Genomic DNA, 19,169 nt, shown 5'->3' with positions numbered 1-19,169 from the left:
AAGGATCATGTGACACTGAAGACTGGAGTAATAAAAATTAGCTTAGATCACAGAAATAAATTATATTTCACAATATATTCACGTGGAAATTTGTTGTATTAAATTGTAATAATATTTCACAATATTACTGGTTTTTACTTCCTTTCGTTCAAATAAAGGCAGCCTTGGTGAGCAGAAGAGACTTCTCTCAAAGACGTAAAAAATCTTACTGATCCCAAACTTTTAACGGTAGTATAAATTACAAATATGATGTTTCAGCTACTGAAATGGTACTGTGGCATGTATATTCCATTCTAAAGAGATGCCTTTTCCACAAATATTACATTTACTAAGGGATCAAATGAAACACTTCATCAATAAATTGATTTTTGAGAGCATTAGTGGCAGTGTGTCGATTTTTGTTTATTGATTTGGTGAAGTGTATCATGTGATTGAGCACCTGCCTAAAGTTTTTGGATGTGCATTAATTAAACCTACTTGTGATTAAATCATATTGTTATCACTTTTAATCATGTGATTGACCCTTCGCCAGGAGTTTGATTCACAGGAGATCTGACCAATCATAACACTGAAACTTTATTTATTGTCCGAATTTCTTACAAAATAACAATGTTTGAAAGTTGAGACTTTGTTTTATAGTAAAAGTAACACTGTCTGTGTTGTCAGTTTCGTGATGTGTTTTTCACTGTGTAAGAACATGATGTGTGGAGAGAGAGCGCTGTGGCTTGTCGGACATAGGCTAGCAACAGTAACTAAGCTGAGGCTTGGTCTTTGTGAAGGGCCAGTTATTATTTGCAAAGAGTTATCCCTTGGTGGAAACAATCTTCCATACAAAACACCCATTTTCATGTGTTTACGCAGCAGTGAAGGACCGCCTACTCACCTGTCAACCAATCACTGTGCTACAAGTGTTACATGCTTTACCAGTTACATGCAACTTTTATCCGATTCACAGCATCATGCATCTTTTGATTCTTTTGGGCTGTTTAATGCGTCAACAGCAGGCAGTAGCTAGTGAGCGATGGTCTGTATGTGCTGTAGCTTGGGGTCAGAGGTCAGAACTGCAGTATTTTTTACTTCCTTTGCCTTTATCCAGTCAGAATAAAAAAGCATTTTGTAAATGCAAACACTGAGAGTGTAAACATGTAATGAGGAGTATACAAGACACGAAGACTCGTTCATCACGGCTAAAGGGTCACCCTCGCTGTATTTATCTCGTAAGTAGCTTCAGCTTATATATATATATATATATATATATATATATATATATATATATATATATATATATACACTAAATTCTAATACCAAGATTTTATCAGAGTCCACTAAAGAAAGTAGAACGTTTTGGTATTTTACTTTGAAATAGCCTTGCTAATAATATTTGGGGCTCGGACATTTTGTTTAAATTAGATTAAAATACATAGTTTAGTATTCACACAATACATCTAATAACCATGCACTCCAGTTATATGTGATGAAATAAATAATCTTTTGTCTGAAATAATATTAACAGCAACAGTTATGCTAAACTTTATTCTTTTTATTTCCTGTCTCTATCTCAGGATGGCCATCCCTGTTACAAACACGCCAGGTTCCACCTCCACACTGTAGCAGAAATGAGTCAAATCAGACAAATCAAAGAGTCTATCAGAGCTGTGTGCACTGAAACATGAGCTGAATTCCTCAGGAAGTCATAAATCAGTTCTAGTGCCACAGGAACCAGGCAAGATAACCAACCAACCAACTTGTTCACACAACAGCTTTCAACATTAACACCAATAGAACAATTATTAACAATTTTAATTTGAAGAAGAGATTGTCAAATTTATTGTTCGTGATTGAAATGCAACGCTGGACATCACATGTAAACCCAGGAGATCAAGTTAAATACTTGCATTGACTTCCCCCCCCAGCCAGTGAAACCAGACTGAAATTCCTAAGGGGGAAGGGCTTTGAACCTTTGTCTTCACAGAAAAGTCCTTTGCCAGAGAATGGCAAAGAAACTGCTTTTTATACATTATATATGGACCAGAATGAACTCAGAAAAGACTTATGAATGAATAATTCCATTGCTTAACTCCATATTCATTTACGTGTAACCCACACATTTGACTATCATGTATAATCACTTATTGTGTATGTCTTTTGATAACTATAGGATACCTAGTCATGTCTAGTATTCAAATAATCGCATTTTCTTGCTTGATATTGTCCTGACAATCATTTATTTGTAAAATATATCATAATCATGTTATAGGAATCATGTCCAAAATTAGACCCTGTGAGGCAAGAACCACATGCTTGGTAAGATAAACAAATGATTTATGATACCCACCCCAAGAACATATCTGATTGGTCAAGGCAACATTTGAGGGGTGGCCAACAAGGAAGTTTTAAATACTTTGGATCCCATGAAATTTGGCTTTTAGTCTGCTTTTAGTTCTAGTCTAGCTGCTGCTATTAGCCATGTCGGCTTTTAGTTCTAGCATTGCTCGTGCTATCAGTCATGCCTTGTTTTTTTTAGTCTGCTTTTAGTTCCAGCCTTGCTCGTGCTATCAGTCATGCCTGCTCTTAGCTTGTAGCTTTGCTACCTAGCTTTAGCTTGTAGCATCTAGCCATGTGGTTAGTCATCATGGTTCTTTGAGCGTGGTTCCAGCGTGCCTGCCTGCTGCTACTTATGCCACAATGAGAAGGAACACAACCTAGTCTCGTCAAACTTTATTTCTTTTCTTTTCCGTTTGAGAGTTTCGTGTTCTGAGTTAAGTTTTGTAACGTCGACCTCGTCTGCGCGTTTGAACTCCGACCAGCCACACAACTCCAGCTTCAGCCAACGCCCAAGCACGGGCTCCCCAAGACGTCACTTCAGCCAACTGAACTTCCAGCCAATCAGCGACACCGGGATACCCCTTTCAACGGGAGTCCCTTTCACAGGAAACTAAGGCAACGTATCCCCAGATATTTGTTGTGCTGGTGTATCTAATATAATTTTAGTCACATTGAGGAACTCAATGCAAGGGCTAATTACGTGATTGATGGTTGTTCATGTCTATGCAATTTAACGTATTGCTGTAAACTTGGGATTCCATATTTCCATTCTCTTAAACTCATCTTTCCCTAACTTTTGACCTTCCTGCAACTTGTGTGAATGTGTGTGTGCGTGCGTTTATGTTAGATTAGTTTATATGTCTTAGATTTATCTAATAAAGCCTTATTCATATTGAAAAGAGAATTATCTTGTGTTTTGTGCTTACAAGTAATGTCTTAAACTGCCGATCTTGTTACTGTGCTAATTGATAGTGTTTTCACTATAGTTTGGATATTAGTATCCAGCGCAGATTTGATGTTAAACGGCTCGTTCACTGAACCGCAGGCGCGTCTCCGTGAACAGCCGTGAAACAGTGATTCTGTTCAAATTCCCTTTAAAATCTTAAATGATTCCCTTTGAGCTAAATTGACCTGTTTCCCTTACAACACAATCACAGCGCACACCCTCACCTGAGTTCTAAACCATCACCACCTGACCCTCATCACCTGCCATCCACCACAGAACCATAAAATCCACACACACAGTCATTGTCCGGTCATGCTCGCGACAAGATTACTCATCTGCGCTTACTATAAGGACTAACTCCTCTTTACCTTCTCTCCAAGGATATTCTCCGAGTTCTACTCCTCCTTCTCCTCTCTAAGGATTGTTCCCGAAGACTCCTTCAAGAAACCCATGGTGCGTGTGTGTGTGCCTTCACCTCCAACCCAGCACGGATCCAAACCCCTCATTCACTCCTCACTTCCCGCTCCTCTGCTTGTGTCTTAAATAAAACATCATTCTCATCTGTTACTTCTCTGTCTCTGAGTGATCCGTAACAATCCCAAGGTTTCTAGAGATTACAGCAGCTACACACTGAATCCAAACTCACTTGTGAAGACTTCAGATGGCAACAACTGTACATGAACACACAAAATATTGAACAAACAAAACAGATATTATCCTTATTTTGCCTATAAGAGTAAATTTAATGATTTTCAACCTGCTTTATTGCAACATCTCTAATATCTGTAAATGAACAGTATTTACTCTCTCTGAGTTATGTGAACCTACAATTTTATTTGTAAGCAGCACTCTACAGGATGAGGAGTTTTAACAAAATGACACAATGCAGCATCTAAATGAAAACATGCTGTTTTGCTGGCAAATAAACGGTATCTTGGAGAAAAAATAAACATGGTTCTTTCACAAATGTTACCAACAATATACAAAATGGATTGAACATGTTTTTACTTACCCTTTAAAAATGTTGAAAGATAATGTTAATGTGAACTGAACACAAAACTAGAGACTTGTTTTTAGTAAGATTTTATCAGAAAATATTTTAGAATTTTTATCATGCAATTTAAAACATTGTAATTGCTTATTATATATATATATATATATATGTGTGTGTGTGTGTGTGTGTGTGTGTGTGTAAAAAAATATGTATAAAATATGTATATATTTTAATTGCTTTAATTATTGTTTGCCTGGTTTTATTCTGTGTTCATGTAACTCTTTTTAAAAAGTTTTTGGCATAAAGTTAGCCTGCGATGCTGACAGCACTGAACACATGACTTTTTATTATGAACTAGTAGATGGTCTTTCCCAATGAGTCTCTCACCTCTGGCTTTTTAAACTGCAACCTTGAAACATGCATTTTCTGTAAACTTACTTTGAAATAAGTATTTTAAAAAAGTGCTATACATTCAACATATAACCATGCAAGTACTGTAGTAGTGGTTATTAGTTACTAACCCAGCCGGCATTTCAACGTTGATTCAACGTTGAAACAACGTCAGGTACCATGGTTGAATCAACGTTGAAAAACCTTTCGATTTTGCAAATTGGATCAACGTTGAAATCACGACGTTGATTCACCGTTGAAATCGTGACGTTGATGTACGGTTGAAATCACAACGCTGATTCACTGTTGAAATCCCGACGTTGAATCAACGTTGAATAACCTTTCGATTTTGCAAATTGGATCAACGTTGAAATCACGACGTGGATTCACCGTTGAAATCGCGACGCTGTTTCACCGTCTTACCTGCATTATGGGTGAATTAGGGTCGTGCTGCAGCCCTGGGATGAAAGCTGAATGAGGTGTTGATTTTGAAAAGTTAATCAGCGTTGATAACACGACGTTGTTTCCCCGTCGTACCTTGCACCGTGTGTAAATACACCTAGATCCTAGTTGGCATTTAGATCAACAATGTACATGCAAGGCTAAAAATCTAATGACTGGCAGCAATGGCTTTACAAACAACTTCAATAAACGACCACATGCTCAAAATTGTCAAACAGCAGTTAAATTTTGGAAACATACTGAATAAAACAGATGAAAATAATCCCACACTTTATTATGCAGAGTATGCATGGAGGTAATGCTAAAAACATGTAGTAGAACAATCCAAATACAATAATATTTAAAGGTTTTTGTAAAATAATTCGGCACCAAAATGCATATTTTTTTCAGCACTTACAAGACAAACCCTTGTACCTTTATGACTGAAACCAGTGGATCTTTTATTTTGGTGGAAAACTACAGTTTCTGTCAAAAACATGTTTGAGTAATGTGTCTCATTACAAGAGTTGTGTACATTTGTGCAGTGAAAATGTGTTGCACAGTACGAGCAGGGAACCTTCAACCAGTTGATTTCTAATGGGAACCCCCCCGGACTGTGTCTTCTTTACCGTGGGGAATGCAGAATGAGATTTCTACCGCAGGGCACTCTAAAATGTTAGAACCAGCAGCCTCGTGTATACAGTGTGGTTGTGCTTCGGGTGATCCTTGAAAGTGTCCCAGCGCTAGGTCCTTTCTGACGCCGTCCCCTCCACTCTCTCCCACTTGTGCACTTTCTGTACCGTCCTGTATAAACATTTACATTTAATCATTTAACAGACGCTTTTATCCAAAGCCACTTACAAATGAGAATAACAGAAGCAGTCAGGTGTACAAGCGAACAACAACAGTATACAAGTGCCATGACAAGTCTCAGTTAGTCTAGTACAGAACGCATAGCCAGGTTTTTTTTTTTTTTTTTTAATATGAAAGACAAGAAAAGAAGGAAAAGTGCTAGCATTAGTTGGTTAAGTTCCGGTGAAAAAGATGAGTCTTAAAATGTTTCTTGAAAATGAGTAAAGACTCAGCAGTTTGAATTGAGATTGGGAGGTGATTCCAGCAGCTGGGCACAGTCCAGGAAAAGGACCGTGAGAGTGATTTTGAACCTCTTTGGGATGGCACCACAAGGCGTCGTTCACTTGCAGAGGGCAAACTTCTGGAGGGAACATAAGATTTAACCAGTTTGTTTAGGTATGTCCACAATGTTTCACAATAACTTTGATATTGTGAAATATATTTAACTGAAAACTGAATGCAAAATAAATCACACAATATTTTCACTTTACAGTTCAGTAACAGTGAGGTTGGAAACAAAGTGGACAACACTATTCATTAAACACTTATTTAATGTATTCAGATGAAAATTTACAATATTAACAAATTATTCACAAGCAGTGTTTTCAGAGCCCCCAGTTACACTGTTTTAATCAAAACACTAGTAATATAGTGTAGTAAAACAAATAAAATCTAATTCAGTAAATTTTTAATAAACTAAGTACAATCAAAACCTATCACAAAAGGTCAAAGCATCTCTAGCAGAAGTGACAGTGCAATGTAGCAGATGAACAATTTCTTACCAATGTTTCAAGAACAAGCTGGATCCTCGATGACTCTACAAGGGGAAAGAAGAAATGGTTTACTGAAAAGTTCTTAAAAAGCAGGATTTCATATTATACCATTTCTTTAAACCACTGGTTCTCAAACTTTTTATACCAAGTACCACTTCAGAAAATATTTGTTATTAAATATTAAGTTGCACCATAATGACCAACATTACATTTCAGCAGCGTAGTAGACCAAACTATTCAGCTACAGGTCTACAGTTAAAAAATGAGGCAGTTTTATTCTAATAAGAATATTTATTGTTGTCAGACACTTTACCATGTTTGAACATTAACACTACAACTGTGCTTACATACACAGGTAAATAAAAAAAAGTTTAAATTAAAATGTAATTTTAAATGTAATTATGTAACAAAAGTTACAAAACTGTACTGTACTTTAACTCTAACATACTTAAATGTGCAAAAAAAAAACTTACTCAAAGATTAAGTTAAAATATATTAACATTAATTAGTTTAATTTAGTGATTCACCTGCATAACAACTAGAGGGGGCCTGACACTTAGAGAACCATGGCTTTAAACAATCCTTTTATTTATTTATTCATTTTCATTAATTCATTAAAATTATATTATTTAAATACAGACATTTGCACTTATATGTTTCAGAAAACACTTTGAAACTATTATAAGCATACAAACATATATAACACACCTAATGCATGGGATACATATCAGGAAAATATGGGAAAATCTCTAAACCATCTCTAAATCTCTCTTACCAGCAACACATTAGGTGAGCACCTAACTTGATCAGCTGTGATAAAGCAATGCAAAAATAGACACACGGGTATTTATTCACCTGCAGATTACATGTCCTTTAAACTACCCATTTGTAAACTCTGGTAATACTTTACTATTTTCAAAAGATAATAAAGATAACGTTAGCGATTTTCTTACCTCATTTTGCCAGGATGTTTTCAGGACCTCGCAGAACACCTGACCCTTCTTGTGTTCACAGTTTTTGTTCTCCATTGACATGTCACGACTCAAATTCGCTCAAAATAAATAAAAAATGTACAGGCAAATATGAAATAATTCGGGACCGATAGAGCTGTCAGTTATAACGAGCAGCAGCTCACAGTTAGCCGCCTCACTCACAGAAAGACGACAATAACGGTCATATTTTTAAATGTAGAAAGGCGCGAACCGATTCATTGTCCAGTTTCCTGAATGACAGCCAGATTAACCAATCATGATAGAAGTAATAAAATACAACTACCAATGGGAGTTGTTTCAGTGTGATAAAGCAGCGAAATGTATATCGTTTTATTGTTGTTAATGGTGATAATATTTAACATATACCTTTAGATTTTAGAATAGGTATCATGACTAAAATATTTTAAAATGCTATTAAAATAATTAATTAATTTAAATAATTTAATATAAATAATTTAAAAGCTTGTTAACCTTTAACTACCATTTAGCATTAAACATTTTTAACGTTGTTTCATTAAAACAACTGACTTTATTTCAGCCATATTTCAATGTTGAAAGTTGGTCATGTGCTGGAAGTTTTTCAACAGTTCATCTTTAAACGTTGAATCAACGTTGTTTCAACGTTGAAACCACAACTGACCTTATTTCAACCATATTTCAACATTGAAAGTTGGTCATGTGCTGGATGTTTTTCAACCATTCAGCTTTAAACGTTGTTTCAACGTTGAAACCACAAATGACCTTATTTCACCCATATTTCAACGTTGAAGGTCGGTCATGTGCCGGCTGGGAAGGTTTTACTGCAACAGTCATAGTTAAACCATGGTGATTGTAGTAAAACTATGGTTGATTTTGTTTTTACTATGGTTTTACCGCAAGAGCTGTAGTAAAATCATGGTTAAATTTCAAAAGACTACAAGTAATCCCGAATTATCCACTTTTGATCAAAGCATCTGGTAAATGTTAATGTATTTGTACATGTAATATGAAATAAATGAAAATATTAATAAAGTTGCATCTGTTCTTGAGAGTGGTGTTTTATATATAATTATGGTCCATAACGATGATCCAAACGCCGGTGAACCGCGTCCACGCAGAGCGGCCGGGATGCATCGGAGAGCATTTCCGATCAGAGGCCGACCTTGCGGCGAAATCTTTCCTATCAAACGCTCCCTGAGCGATACCGTGCCGACATCGGCACAACGTATGTGTGCTGTCTGGGGTGTTTTAGTTCTGCGTCTCGCACTCTCCAGTCCAGCGGGAGGCGCTACACAGATTCGTTTGTTTTACAAACACCAGTAAACCTCAGAGGAAGAAGAATTAGTTTCGCCGCGCTCTCTGTTGTTGTTTTTGTCGGCATGCTGCCTTAATACAAACAGTTAGAAACGTTTCTTTTAAGAGAAAAATACAGTTTCTTAATCAGTTCAGTAAATAGGCGTACCTGTAATATTTTCATCTTCACAGTAGTCTAAGTTGAATCACGCAGGAATATCTGGAGGAGTATCAGCTGAACTGAGGTCTGGTGCTGTGAATATGATATTTGTTAAAGAGGAGAGAGAAGAGGATACGAGTGAACCAGAAACCTGGAGAATAAAACACGAGGAACCAGAAACATGGGGAATAAAACCAGAGGAACCAGACACCTGGGGAATAAAACACGAGGAACCAGACACCTGGGGAATAAAACACGAGGAACCAGGAACCAGGAGAATAAAACACGAGGAACAAGAAACCTGGGGAATAAAATATGAGGAACCAGAAAAATGCGAAATACAACACGAGGAACCAGAAACCTGGAGAATAGAACAAGAGGAACCAGAAACCGTGAGAATAAAACACGAGGAAACAGAAACCTGGAGAATAAAACATGATGAACCAGAAACCTGGAGAATAAAACAAGAGGAACCAGAAACCTGGAGAATAAAACACGAGGAACCAGAAACCTGGAGAATAAAACATGATGAACCAGAAACCTGGAGAATAAAACAAGAGGAACCAGAAACCTGGAGAATAAAACAAGAGGAACCAGAAAGAGGTTGGTGTTAATTCTTCATTTATCTTTAATGGCTGTTTGTGGTAATGTTACATTTAGGCTTACAAAGTTTTACTTAACTGGTGTTTTGGGGCCCTGCCGTGTTTGTGAGTGTGTCTATATATATATATATATATATATATATATATATATATATATATATATATATATATATATATATATATATATATATATATACATACACTAAAAACTAGTTAAAACTAGTTAAAACTAACCCAACATTGGCATCTGTGGGTTATTTCAACCCAACCCATTGGGTTAAAATCCTGTTGGGTTAAAAGATACCCAACAGTTGAGTTAATTATTTATATTAACATCAGTATTTTTATTAAAATTTACTTAATACAACCATATTTTGAAACAACTTGTAAATTACAGATTTAATTTTAATATGCATATAACACATTTACAAATATATTTTAAAATATTTTATTTAAATGTACACGAATGTGTAAAAATACAACTGACATTTTCAAGATGTACAAATGTGTCAATTCATATCAAAACACACAAATGTGCAAATACAGTTCACAGCTATGGCCTAATGTTTAGAGAGTTGGACCTGTAACATTAAAGTCGCAGGTTTGAGTCTCGGTGCTGGCAGGAGTTGTAGGTGGGGGAGAGTGTATGAACAGTGCTCTCTTTCACCCTCAATACTCATGACTGAAGTGCCCTTGAGCAAGGCACTGAACCCCCAGTTGCTCCCTGGGCGCTGGATCTATAGCTGCTCACTGCTCCGGGTGTGTGTTCACTTCTCACTAGTGTTGTCACGATACCAAAATTTCAGTATTCGGTACCGATACCAGTGAAAATCCACGGTTCTCGGTACCAAAGTAAAACACAAAAATATGCTAATAAAAAAAAAAAAAATTTTTAGCACTAAAAAATAAAACCAATGCCATTCTTTATACTTATTTACAATTGTGAATAAAGTTTTTCTACAAGTTATATAATTATGAAAAACAGTAAACAAGTTTCACCCAAATTTAATTTGTCTTTTAATTTATGAAATTTAAACACATTTTATTTTTGGTAAATAAAGGGGGTTTGCTATTAAAATTAAAACGTGGAAGAAATATTGTGATTTATTTCTTTAAAAAATAAAGTTTCAACAGTAGTAGCAGTATCACATACATTTTACAAAACAATAGTAATATTTCTAGCACAATGCCTAATGAATGCATATTTGTCATTTTAACTGAACTTAAGACTGGTGGTGATGCTTAAGATATTTTTGGTCTTTGAGGGTTTCTGTAAAAAAATAATAGATCATATTAATTATTATTAAAAGATAATACTACTACTAATTCTTAGGGCTGCACAATTAATCGAATTTGTAATCGCAATTACAATTACAGATGACACAATTATGTAATCGTTTAAAGGCACAATTACACAAAAAAAAAAAGTTCACTTACATCATTCTGTGTGCATAAGATATGCTGTTGTTCTCTCTACAGATTATCTTAAACTGTTTTTTTTCCCAATTGTTTGAATTTCTTTGTTTTAATATAACATAATACCATGCATATATTTACTTTGGTTTGGTTTCTCAGAAAAAATAAATAAATAAAATAATAATAATAATTATATATATATATATGATATTTGAGGCTTAAAAAAAAAAAGAAGTTTTTCAGGAAGAGTGTTTTCCGCTGGTTTATTTTGATATAACAATATGGCATGCAGTGGCTTCAAACAATGGCATAAAGCTGTTAAAAAAATTATTAAATCTAAATTGTGCTAATCGTAATATATAATCGCAATTACAATTTCAAGGGAATAATCGACAATTATGAGTTTTGTCATAATCGTGCAGCCCTACTAATTCTACTATCATACTAATGTATATACAATGCACTATGAATTGATGAGCTGCTGGGTTCATGAATATTAATCGTTGTCTGCTTCGGTCAAACTGATTTGCTGAAATCAAAACAGGGACCGTACTAGATCAGCGCCAGCCAATAAAAGAGAGAGAGAGAATTATTCATTTATTTGTTTGTTTCACATTAGGTTACAATTATCGCTATATCAACATATTTTTTTCTAGTATAAATAAATAATTAAAAAAAAACTTATTAATAGGTCTATATGCGTGCAAAATACTTTAATGTATATTCAAAAATGTCAAAACAAATAAAATTATCTGGTCACACAGGGCTTTTCACTGCTTAGAGACAATGGACACGTATTTGGATTTTTATATGACATCGCAACGCTCAAAGAAAAGGAGAATAGAATAGTTTTTCAGGATTGCTAGGAACTGGATATTTTATTTTTCTGTAGCATATATTGCAATATTTTTTGTTACAAACAAAAATGCGGTGAGCACACTTACATTCTATTTTAAATTATTTAAACATCGACACCATTGTGTCAATTGATTAATATGCGCGAGGGAGAGAGAGAAAGACAACGCTCGTGTTGTTTGAAGACGGCTCGCTCTCTCTCTCTGTCTCTCTCTCTCGCACGCAGCAAACACACAGCAGTTCTTGTGTTCTACTAACAGATACGGCAGTTTCTCCTGCTTCGGAAGAGTTTTAAATGCCTGATAGATCTGCTGTATTTTATCATTGAACACTGTCCGTATGTCCGTGTATTTGGGGCATTGTGTTAGGAAGTGCAGTTCTGTTTCCATCTGATTCAGATCACAGTGTGAACGCAGTCTCTGCTCCGCTGGCAGCCATGTTTTTCTGTGTCTGCCCGTCTCTATCATCAGCTTGTGTCCGCTGAGTCTGTATCTGGTCAGTGTGCTTCTCAGTTTCTGATCTGACACTGTGTACAGATACTCTGCCATACTGTACTCTCTCTTTAGAGTCAAATAGTATCACATTTTGAGTGATGTAATTCTGTTTGATTAGTGCAGTAATCTGATTGATTCTGATGTGATTCAGAGCATCAGTAGATGCTAGTGAAGCATCAGGACTAAAGCTCTGGATCAGCTGAGGGAGGGGACTGCTTTCTTTGTTAATCTCTTGGTATTGAAGGGCTTTATAATGATATGATTGGGGGTCACTGAGTTTCAGATGTTTCCAGAATTTAATTGCCCTTTTTTGTATCATTACGATTAGAGGATATTTGCCTAATTCTGCCCTGCATGCGTTATTTGTTGTATGCCCATGCACGTGTTATATATTTTTACACAGTTCTGCATGCAGGGTCTCAATAGGATGTTTTTCCCATTTGGTGAAATCTTGATTTGGATTGGTCAGTGGACCCCACACCTCACTGCCATAGAGTGCAATGGGCTCAATTACTGATTCTAATATTTTCAGCCAAATTCTAATTCGATTTCCATAGGAAATTGCCGTTTTATGGCATAGAAGGCCCTGCGTGCTGTATCTCTCAGTTCATTCACAGCATGATTAAAGTTTCCTGTGGATGTGATTTTCAAACCCAGGTAGTTGTAGTGTGATGTGTGTGTTATCAGGTTAGTGCCTAATGTAAATGTGTGTTGTGTTCCGTGGGATCTGGATCTTTTCTGGAAGATCATGATTTTGGTTTTCTTCAGGTTGACTGTCAGGGCCCAGGTCTGGCAGTATTGTTCTAGCAGGTCCAGGTTCTGCTGTAGACCATGTTGAGTGGGAGACAGCAGAACCAGATCTTCTGCATACAGCAGGCATTTGATCTGTGAGTTGTGTAGTGTGAGGCCAGGGGCTGCGGATCGCTCCAGACTGCTTGCTAGTTCATTGATGTAAATGTTAAATAATGTTGGGCTTAAGCAGCAGCCCTGTCTCACACCACGCTTTTGGGAAAGATACCTTGTACGTTGGGTGCCGATTTTTATGCCACATTTACTTTCAGTGTACATTGATTTGATAAGGTCATAGGTTTTATCTCCTATGCCGCTTTCAATAATTTTTTAAAACAGTCCTTGGTGCCAAATTGAGTCAAAAGCTTTTTTAAAGTCAATTAAGCATGCATATATTTGACCTTTTTCTTGGTTGACATGTTTTTCAATTAGAGTATGTAATGTATAGATGTGGTCAGATGTACGGTAATTTGGTAAAAATCCAATTTGACTTCTACTCAGTACCTTGTATGTGGTGATGAAGTCTAATATTCGAGCATTTATTATGCTACGGAATAACTTTCTCAGGTTGCTGCTCACACAGATGCCTCTGTAGTTGTTAGGATCAAATTTATCTCCGTTTTTAAAGATTGGTGTGATCAAGCCTTGATTCCAGATGTCAGGGAAGTGACCTACACTTAGAATCACATTGAATAGTTTTAGAATAGCCAACTGTAATTTACTGCATGTGTGTTTTATCATTTCATTTAATATCCCATCAGGTCCAGATGCTTTTCTGAGTTGGAAGTTCTTTATCAGTTATTGGGAAATCTAATGGGTTTTGGTTATCTTTGATTGCTAATTCTAGTTTTCCCAATTGGTTGATTGTTTGGTTTTGTTTACAGTTTTTGTCTGTTTGTACTTTATTAAACAGTTTTTGGAAATGACTTCCCCATATTTCTCCATTTTGGATTGCCAATTCTTCATGATCAGTTTTTTTTCAGTTTGTTCCAGTTATTCCAAAATTGGTTTGTGTTCACTAACTTCTCAATTATTGTGAGTTGGTTTTGGGTGTATTGTGCTTTTTTGGTTCTGAGTGTTTGTTTGTATTGTTTTAGTGTTGCACAGTAAAGAAGGCGGATCTCTGTATTATTTGGATCTCTGCGTTCTCAGTGTTCTCAGTTTTTTGCCAGTAGTTTGGCAGTCCTGATCAAACCAATTTTTGTCATTTTTGGGTATTAGATTTTTTCCAGATTTTGTTTACAATTTGGATTGTTTTGCTGATTTTTCAAATATGTAATTTAAATCTTTGACCGCAAGGTTGACACCTTCATTGGTGTGAGCATATTTGTTATTTAGAAAGTTATCTATGAGCGCTTGTATTTTTTGGCTGCTAAGTGCTTTCTGATATTCTTCAGCGCTGTTTTCAGCCCATCTGTATGGTTTTCTGATGTTGTACAGTTTACTGGGCTTTGTGTTAATGTTATTTTCAGTCTTTTTGAGGTACACAGTGATTTGACTTTGATCAGACAGAGGGGTTAGTTCTCTTACAGTGAATGATCTGAGAGATGAAGGATCTATGTCTGTTATCATATAGTCAACTGTGCTATTCCCAAGAGGTGAGCAAAATGTGAATCTCCCTAAAGTGTCTCCTCGTAACCTACCGTTGATGATATACAGACCCAGGCTTCGACAGAGCTGCAGGAGGTCTCTCCCATTCTTATTTACTATATGATCATGGTTATTTCTGTGGATATGGGAGAATGTGTTATAAATAACAGTCAGTTTGTTGTTGATGTATTTGCTCCCTTGTGTGTCGGTGAAGTCCGGCTGTAGTCCTGTTCTTGCGTTCAGGTCTCCACAGATGAGCACATTTCCCTGTGCCTGGAAGTGGCTTGTCTCTTCCTCTAACATGGAGAACATGCCTTCTCTGTAGTAGGGGGACTCCGATGGTGGGATGTATATGGCACACAGGTATATATCTTTCTCGATGGGAGCAGTTCCTTGTGGATTTTAAGCCAGGTGTAGTATTTACATTGCTTCACTGTGTTGATGTGGTTGTGTAGTTTTGATTTGTACAAGATTATTTGTCCTCCTGAGTCTCTTCCCTGTCGGACTGTGTTGAGTTTTTGTGATGGTAGGATGATTTCTCTGTAGTTGGGTGGGCAGTGGGTGACGGTGTCTGCCCTGCTCCATGTCTCCTGTAGAATTATAATATCCATATCTTTGATGCTCTTCTGGAATTCAGTGTTTGAGCTCTTTAGCCCAAAGGCTGCTGAATTCAATCCTTGAATATTCCACATTGATATTGACAGAGTCATTTTAAGAGTTCACGGTATGGAGTTCTTGTTTTCACAAATAGAGGTAATCCTTTTCTAATATAATATAGTGTTTTGAAAAAGTAAAGTTTTTTTTTTTTCATTGTTAGGCAGGTGTTTGCATGCTGTGTGGACTCTCATGCTGTCAGCTGGGCACTGATGTAGTTTAGCAGCTGTCGGATCTCACTCATCTCCATTGTATTTGCTTGTCCTTTCAGGGCCTGAGCGTAGCTCCTGGAGTGTGGGAGTGGTGCTGGGTTCGGTGTGTTGTCAGCTGAGGCTGCATGAGCGGGTGGAAGACTGGTTGCTGCTGCTGTTGGGCTGTTCGTCATGTTGCTTCTCTGCCTGGAGTGATGTTTTTGTGGTCGTGGGTGTCTTGGGTGGTGATCTGGTGCAAACTGGGGTTTCTGCTGATGGGCTGGTGTAGATCTGTGGTGGTGTAGTGCTGGTGCATGGGGTGTTCTGATGTGGATTTTAGCATGTTGTGGGGGTCTCTGGTATTGTGCAACCAGTGGTGGTCATTCTCTGTGATAAGTTTGAAGGTTTATGCTGGGTGTCTGGTTTTGTGTTCTGTAGGTTGGCAGCTGTGTTGTTTTCAGGGGTGTGAAGGTTTTTTGTCTGCCCCACGCTGTGTCTTTCAGTGTTTTTGCAAACACATTGACTTTGTCCTTCTTTATGTGTACATGGTCATACAGGTCCCTGATTGTGATGGAGGGGTGATGAGCCAGGTGCACATTGGGCAGGCGAGCACATCCTTTGGAGATGTCAGCGTTGACTCTCTGGATGGTGTCTGGGTGGATGTCTCTGCGGGGTAGGAGGGTAGAAATGGTGATCTTTGTGTTGGGGTAGGTCTCTGTAGCCTTCTCTGCTACTCTGCAGATCAGCTGCCCAACTCTCTCCTGTTCCCTTCTCAAGTCGTTGGTGCCTGTGTGTATGATGATATGTGAGGGTGTGCCAAAGGTGGAGTCAGAAAGTATTCTGAGGGCATCCCCTATTTTTGGGCACCAGAATTTTGTTGTTTTAAGGCCTGGAAAAAGTCTTTCTCCTCGTAGGAACTTCCCATTGGAGTCCATGAGGATGGCAATGTCAGCCTTCTTTTTTCACTAGCTGTTTCACAGCTGGGGTTGTAGCTGTCATGTTTTTCTGAGGGTTCTCTGGGTTTTTGGAGGCTGCAGGTGTTCCTCCTTCCCTTTGGCTGTTGCTGGGCTGTGATGGTTTGGTGGGTGCCGGAGATGTGCTGCTGGACTTTGGATGTGTAGGTGTTGGTGTGGGGGAGGGAGGGGGGACTTCCCCCACTCTTCCCTCTCTCTTTCTGTCTCTCTCGCGCTCCCTCTCTCTGTGCCCTGTTAAACTTGCATGTGGTTTTCAGTCCTGTCAATGATAAACTTTCACTCTATGATGGTTAAGCTGTGCAATTAATCCGCGAATCACATTCGTCAAGGGCCGGGGAGCAGCTGGCCCGTACAGTTAATGAATAATAGATCAACTACGACAGCCTACATCGCACATCCTGCGATGTGACTATCGTGGATTCGTACATCGCGATATCGATGCTTAAACGACACATCGTGCAGCCTTATTCTGTACACTATCTATTAACCTATAAAACAGAAATTGTATGCAGCTGTTGCATTGTCTAACTTTTTCACTAATTAATGCAAGCGTCATGCGCCTCAGTCTATGTAGTAAACAAACCCGCACATCTCTGCCATTCATTCATTCACAGAGAGACGCACAAAACACGGATTCATATTTCAAACAACTTTTGCGACTTAACATTTACAGATACTGGTCTATATGGAGATTTGATTTGATTAATTAATGCTTACTTTGACAAATTCCATGACTGTCCATATTAAAATGTAAGTTTCATTTTCATGACTGGATTTTGAGATTCCGTCCTCGTTTTCTGCTTCGATGAAATCATAGCGCTGAACCGGGTTTGAACGGGACCTCGGTACTACCGGTTCTTAAAGAAACCTGGTACCATCACATTTGAAATTTTTTAGTACCGATTTGGTACCGAAGTACCGGGTCTTTTGACAACACTACTTCTCACTGCTCTGTGTGTGCACTTGGATGGGCTAAATGCAGAGCACCAATTCTGAGTATTGGTTACCATACTTGGCAAATATTACGACTTTCAAATAAAATTAATATAAAATATAATAATAAAACAAAAAATAATCACAAAATCAAGTAATAATAATATATTATACTGCTGGACCTACTGATGATAAAAAAAGTTTTTTACTGATTAGGTAGTAGATGTCATATACAAAGAAAAGTTTGAAGCACAGATCGACTGCTTGTAGTATCCTCTTCTGGTCTATAGCCTTCCTGTTTAAAAATAATAAAAACTTGGGAGGAGTTTTCCTTGTCACCAAGTACCAGGACATGTGGATTCTGGCTCGTCTCATGATTCAAGTACAGCACTAATTTTTGATTTCCCATCTGTGTGGCTCTTTAAAAGAATAAAAAACAAGTTCAGTTAACATGCATTGTGAGGATATTTCATTGATACACTCACTTTACAAATGAGTGAATTTAAATGAGTTAAAAGCTCATTATAGCGAATTTAAAGAGCCACACAGATGGGAAATCAAAAATTACCTGTATTACTGTGTATGATGTAGCTGTCCATCAGTGTAAACAATGTGCAAAGTAATTAAACCAAAAAGTACACGATTTATAAAGTTATTGGCTTCTAAAGTAAGGAGTCGACTCTGAATACACCCCTATAACGAGTCGTTATAGATTTCAAATCTTTTGCCCATCTCTATGTACGTCACTAGGAACACTTTGCATAATAATCTCCGCCTACCGTCTTGGGAGAAACGGAACTCTGACCTACCCCACCCCCCACACAGACGCTCTGGTTTGTGTGATAGCATCATGTCGAGGAAACAGTGCGTTTTTAATTGTAAAGGCAAGTTTGTTTTATTTTCACTGCCAAAGAATGAAGATCAGAAGAACCAATGGCTAAAATTCATTTTTACCACAATACCAGAGCAGTACAACAAATCCTTGTTGTCTTCACAACATTTCACTGATGACTGCTTGTCTAATCTCGGTGAGTACAAGGCGGGATTTTCAAAGCGTTTGGCCATAAAAGAGGGTTCATTACCAACTTTATTTAGACCAACGAGCATCTCCAAATTACAACGTGAAGTATGATTATGAAGTTATGTGTCTGTTTTCTCCCGAGCGTCTTATCAGTATGTGTGCTGTCTGCAGCCTTTCTCTGCGCTGATCTTAATTTACAAACACGTCATTAAAATGAAGTGTAACTCCGTGAATACTCAACGAAGAGACATGAGAGAGATATCTATAGAAAGCTTGACATGTCTACTTTAAAACTAAACAAGTGCTGCCGAAAATATTCTGTGATAAAGTAATCCATATGAAAACAACGCGATGTCCGTTTTTCACGTCTCCCTTCATTATATCTAATGGGACCACGCCCCCGCGCTGAACGCGCTATATTCAGATTCAAACTGAAGCGCGCGGCCTGAATACACCCACACAGAAGAAAAAGCAGCGAGACTGTTCAAGTTTTTTATTTTACTGT

At 37.4% G+C, this 19,169-nt stretch overlaps 2 protein-coding genes and 1 long non-coding RNA gene across 4 annotated transcripts in view; 2 read left to right on the top strand and 1 right to left on the bottom strand.

Moving 5' to 3' along the window:
• Positions 1-4,784: 4,784 nt before the first annotated feature.
• Positions 4,785-7,808, bottom strand: LOC127953524 (uncharacterized). Its single transcript, XR_008153290.1, has 3 exons — positions 7,675-7,808; positions 6,731-6,765; positions 4,785-6,309 (listed from the first exon to the last, which is right to left on the bottom strand). It is a non-coding gene; the product is annotated as an uncharacterized LOC127953524 (long non-coding RNA).
• Positions 7,809-9,022: 1,214 nt separating this feature from the next.
• LOC127953350 (zinc finger protein 271) overlaps positions 9,023-19,169 on the top strand; it is a 408,540-nt gene continuing 398,393 nt past the window's right edge. For both annotated transcript variants that reach the window (XM_052552556.1, XM_052552551.1), the window contains exon 1: positions 9,023-9,748. In XM_052552556.1, the coding sequence (XP_052408516.1) occupies positions 9,247-9,748 (502 nt within the window). In that variant the 5' untranslated portion in view covers positions 9,023-9,246. The remainder of the gene's footprint in view (positions 9,749-19,169) is intronic.
• The window catches only part of LOC127953421 (zinc finger protein 239-like), a 33,080-nt gene continuing 23,529 nt past the window's right edge, over positions 9,619-19,169 (top strand). Inside the window, exon 1 of the mRNA XM_052552667.1 lies at positions 9,619-9,748. The gene's annotated coding sequence lies outside the window, so the exon portion shown is untranslated. The remainder of the gene's footprint in view (positions 9,749-19,169) is intronic.

Source organism: Carassius gibelio, chromosome B3, assembly GCF_023724105.1.
Source record: "Carassius gibelio isolate Cgi1373 ecotype wild population from Czech Republic chromosome B3, carGib1.2-hapl.c, whole genome shotgun sequence".
Lineage (NCBI taxonomy): Eukaryota > Metazoa > Chordata > Actinopteri > Cypriniformes > Cyprinidae > Carassius > Carassius gibelio.
Note: the sequence above shows the minus strand (reverse complement) of the source record. Positions and strands in the feature narration are given on the sequence as shown.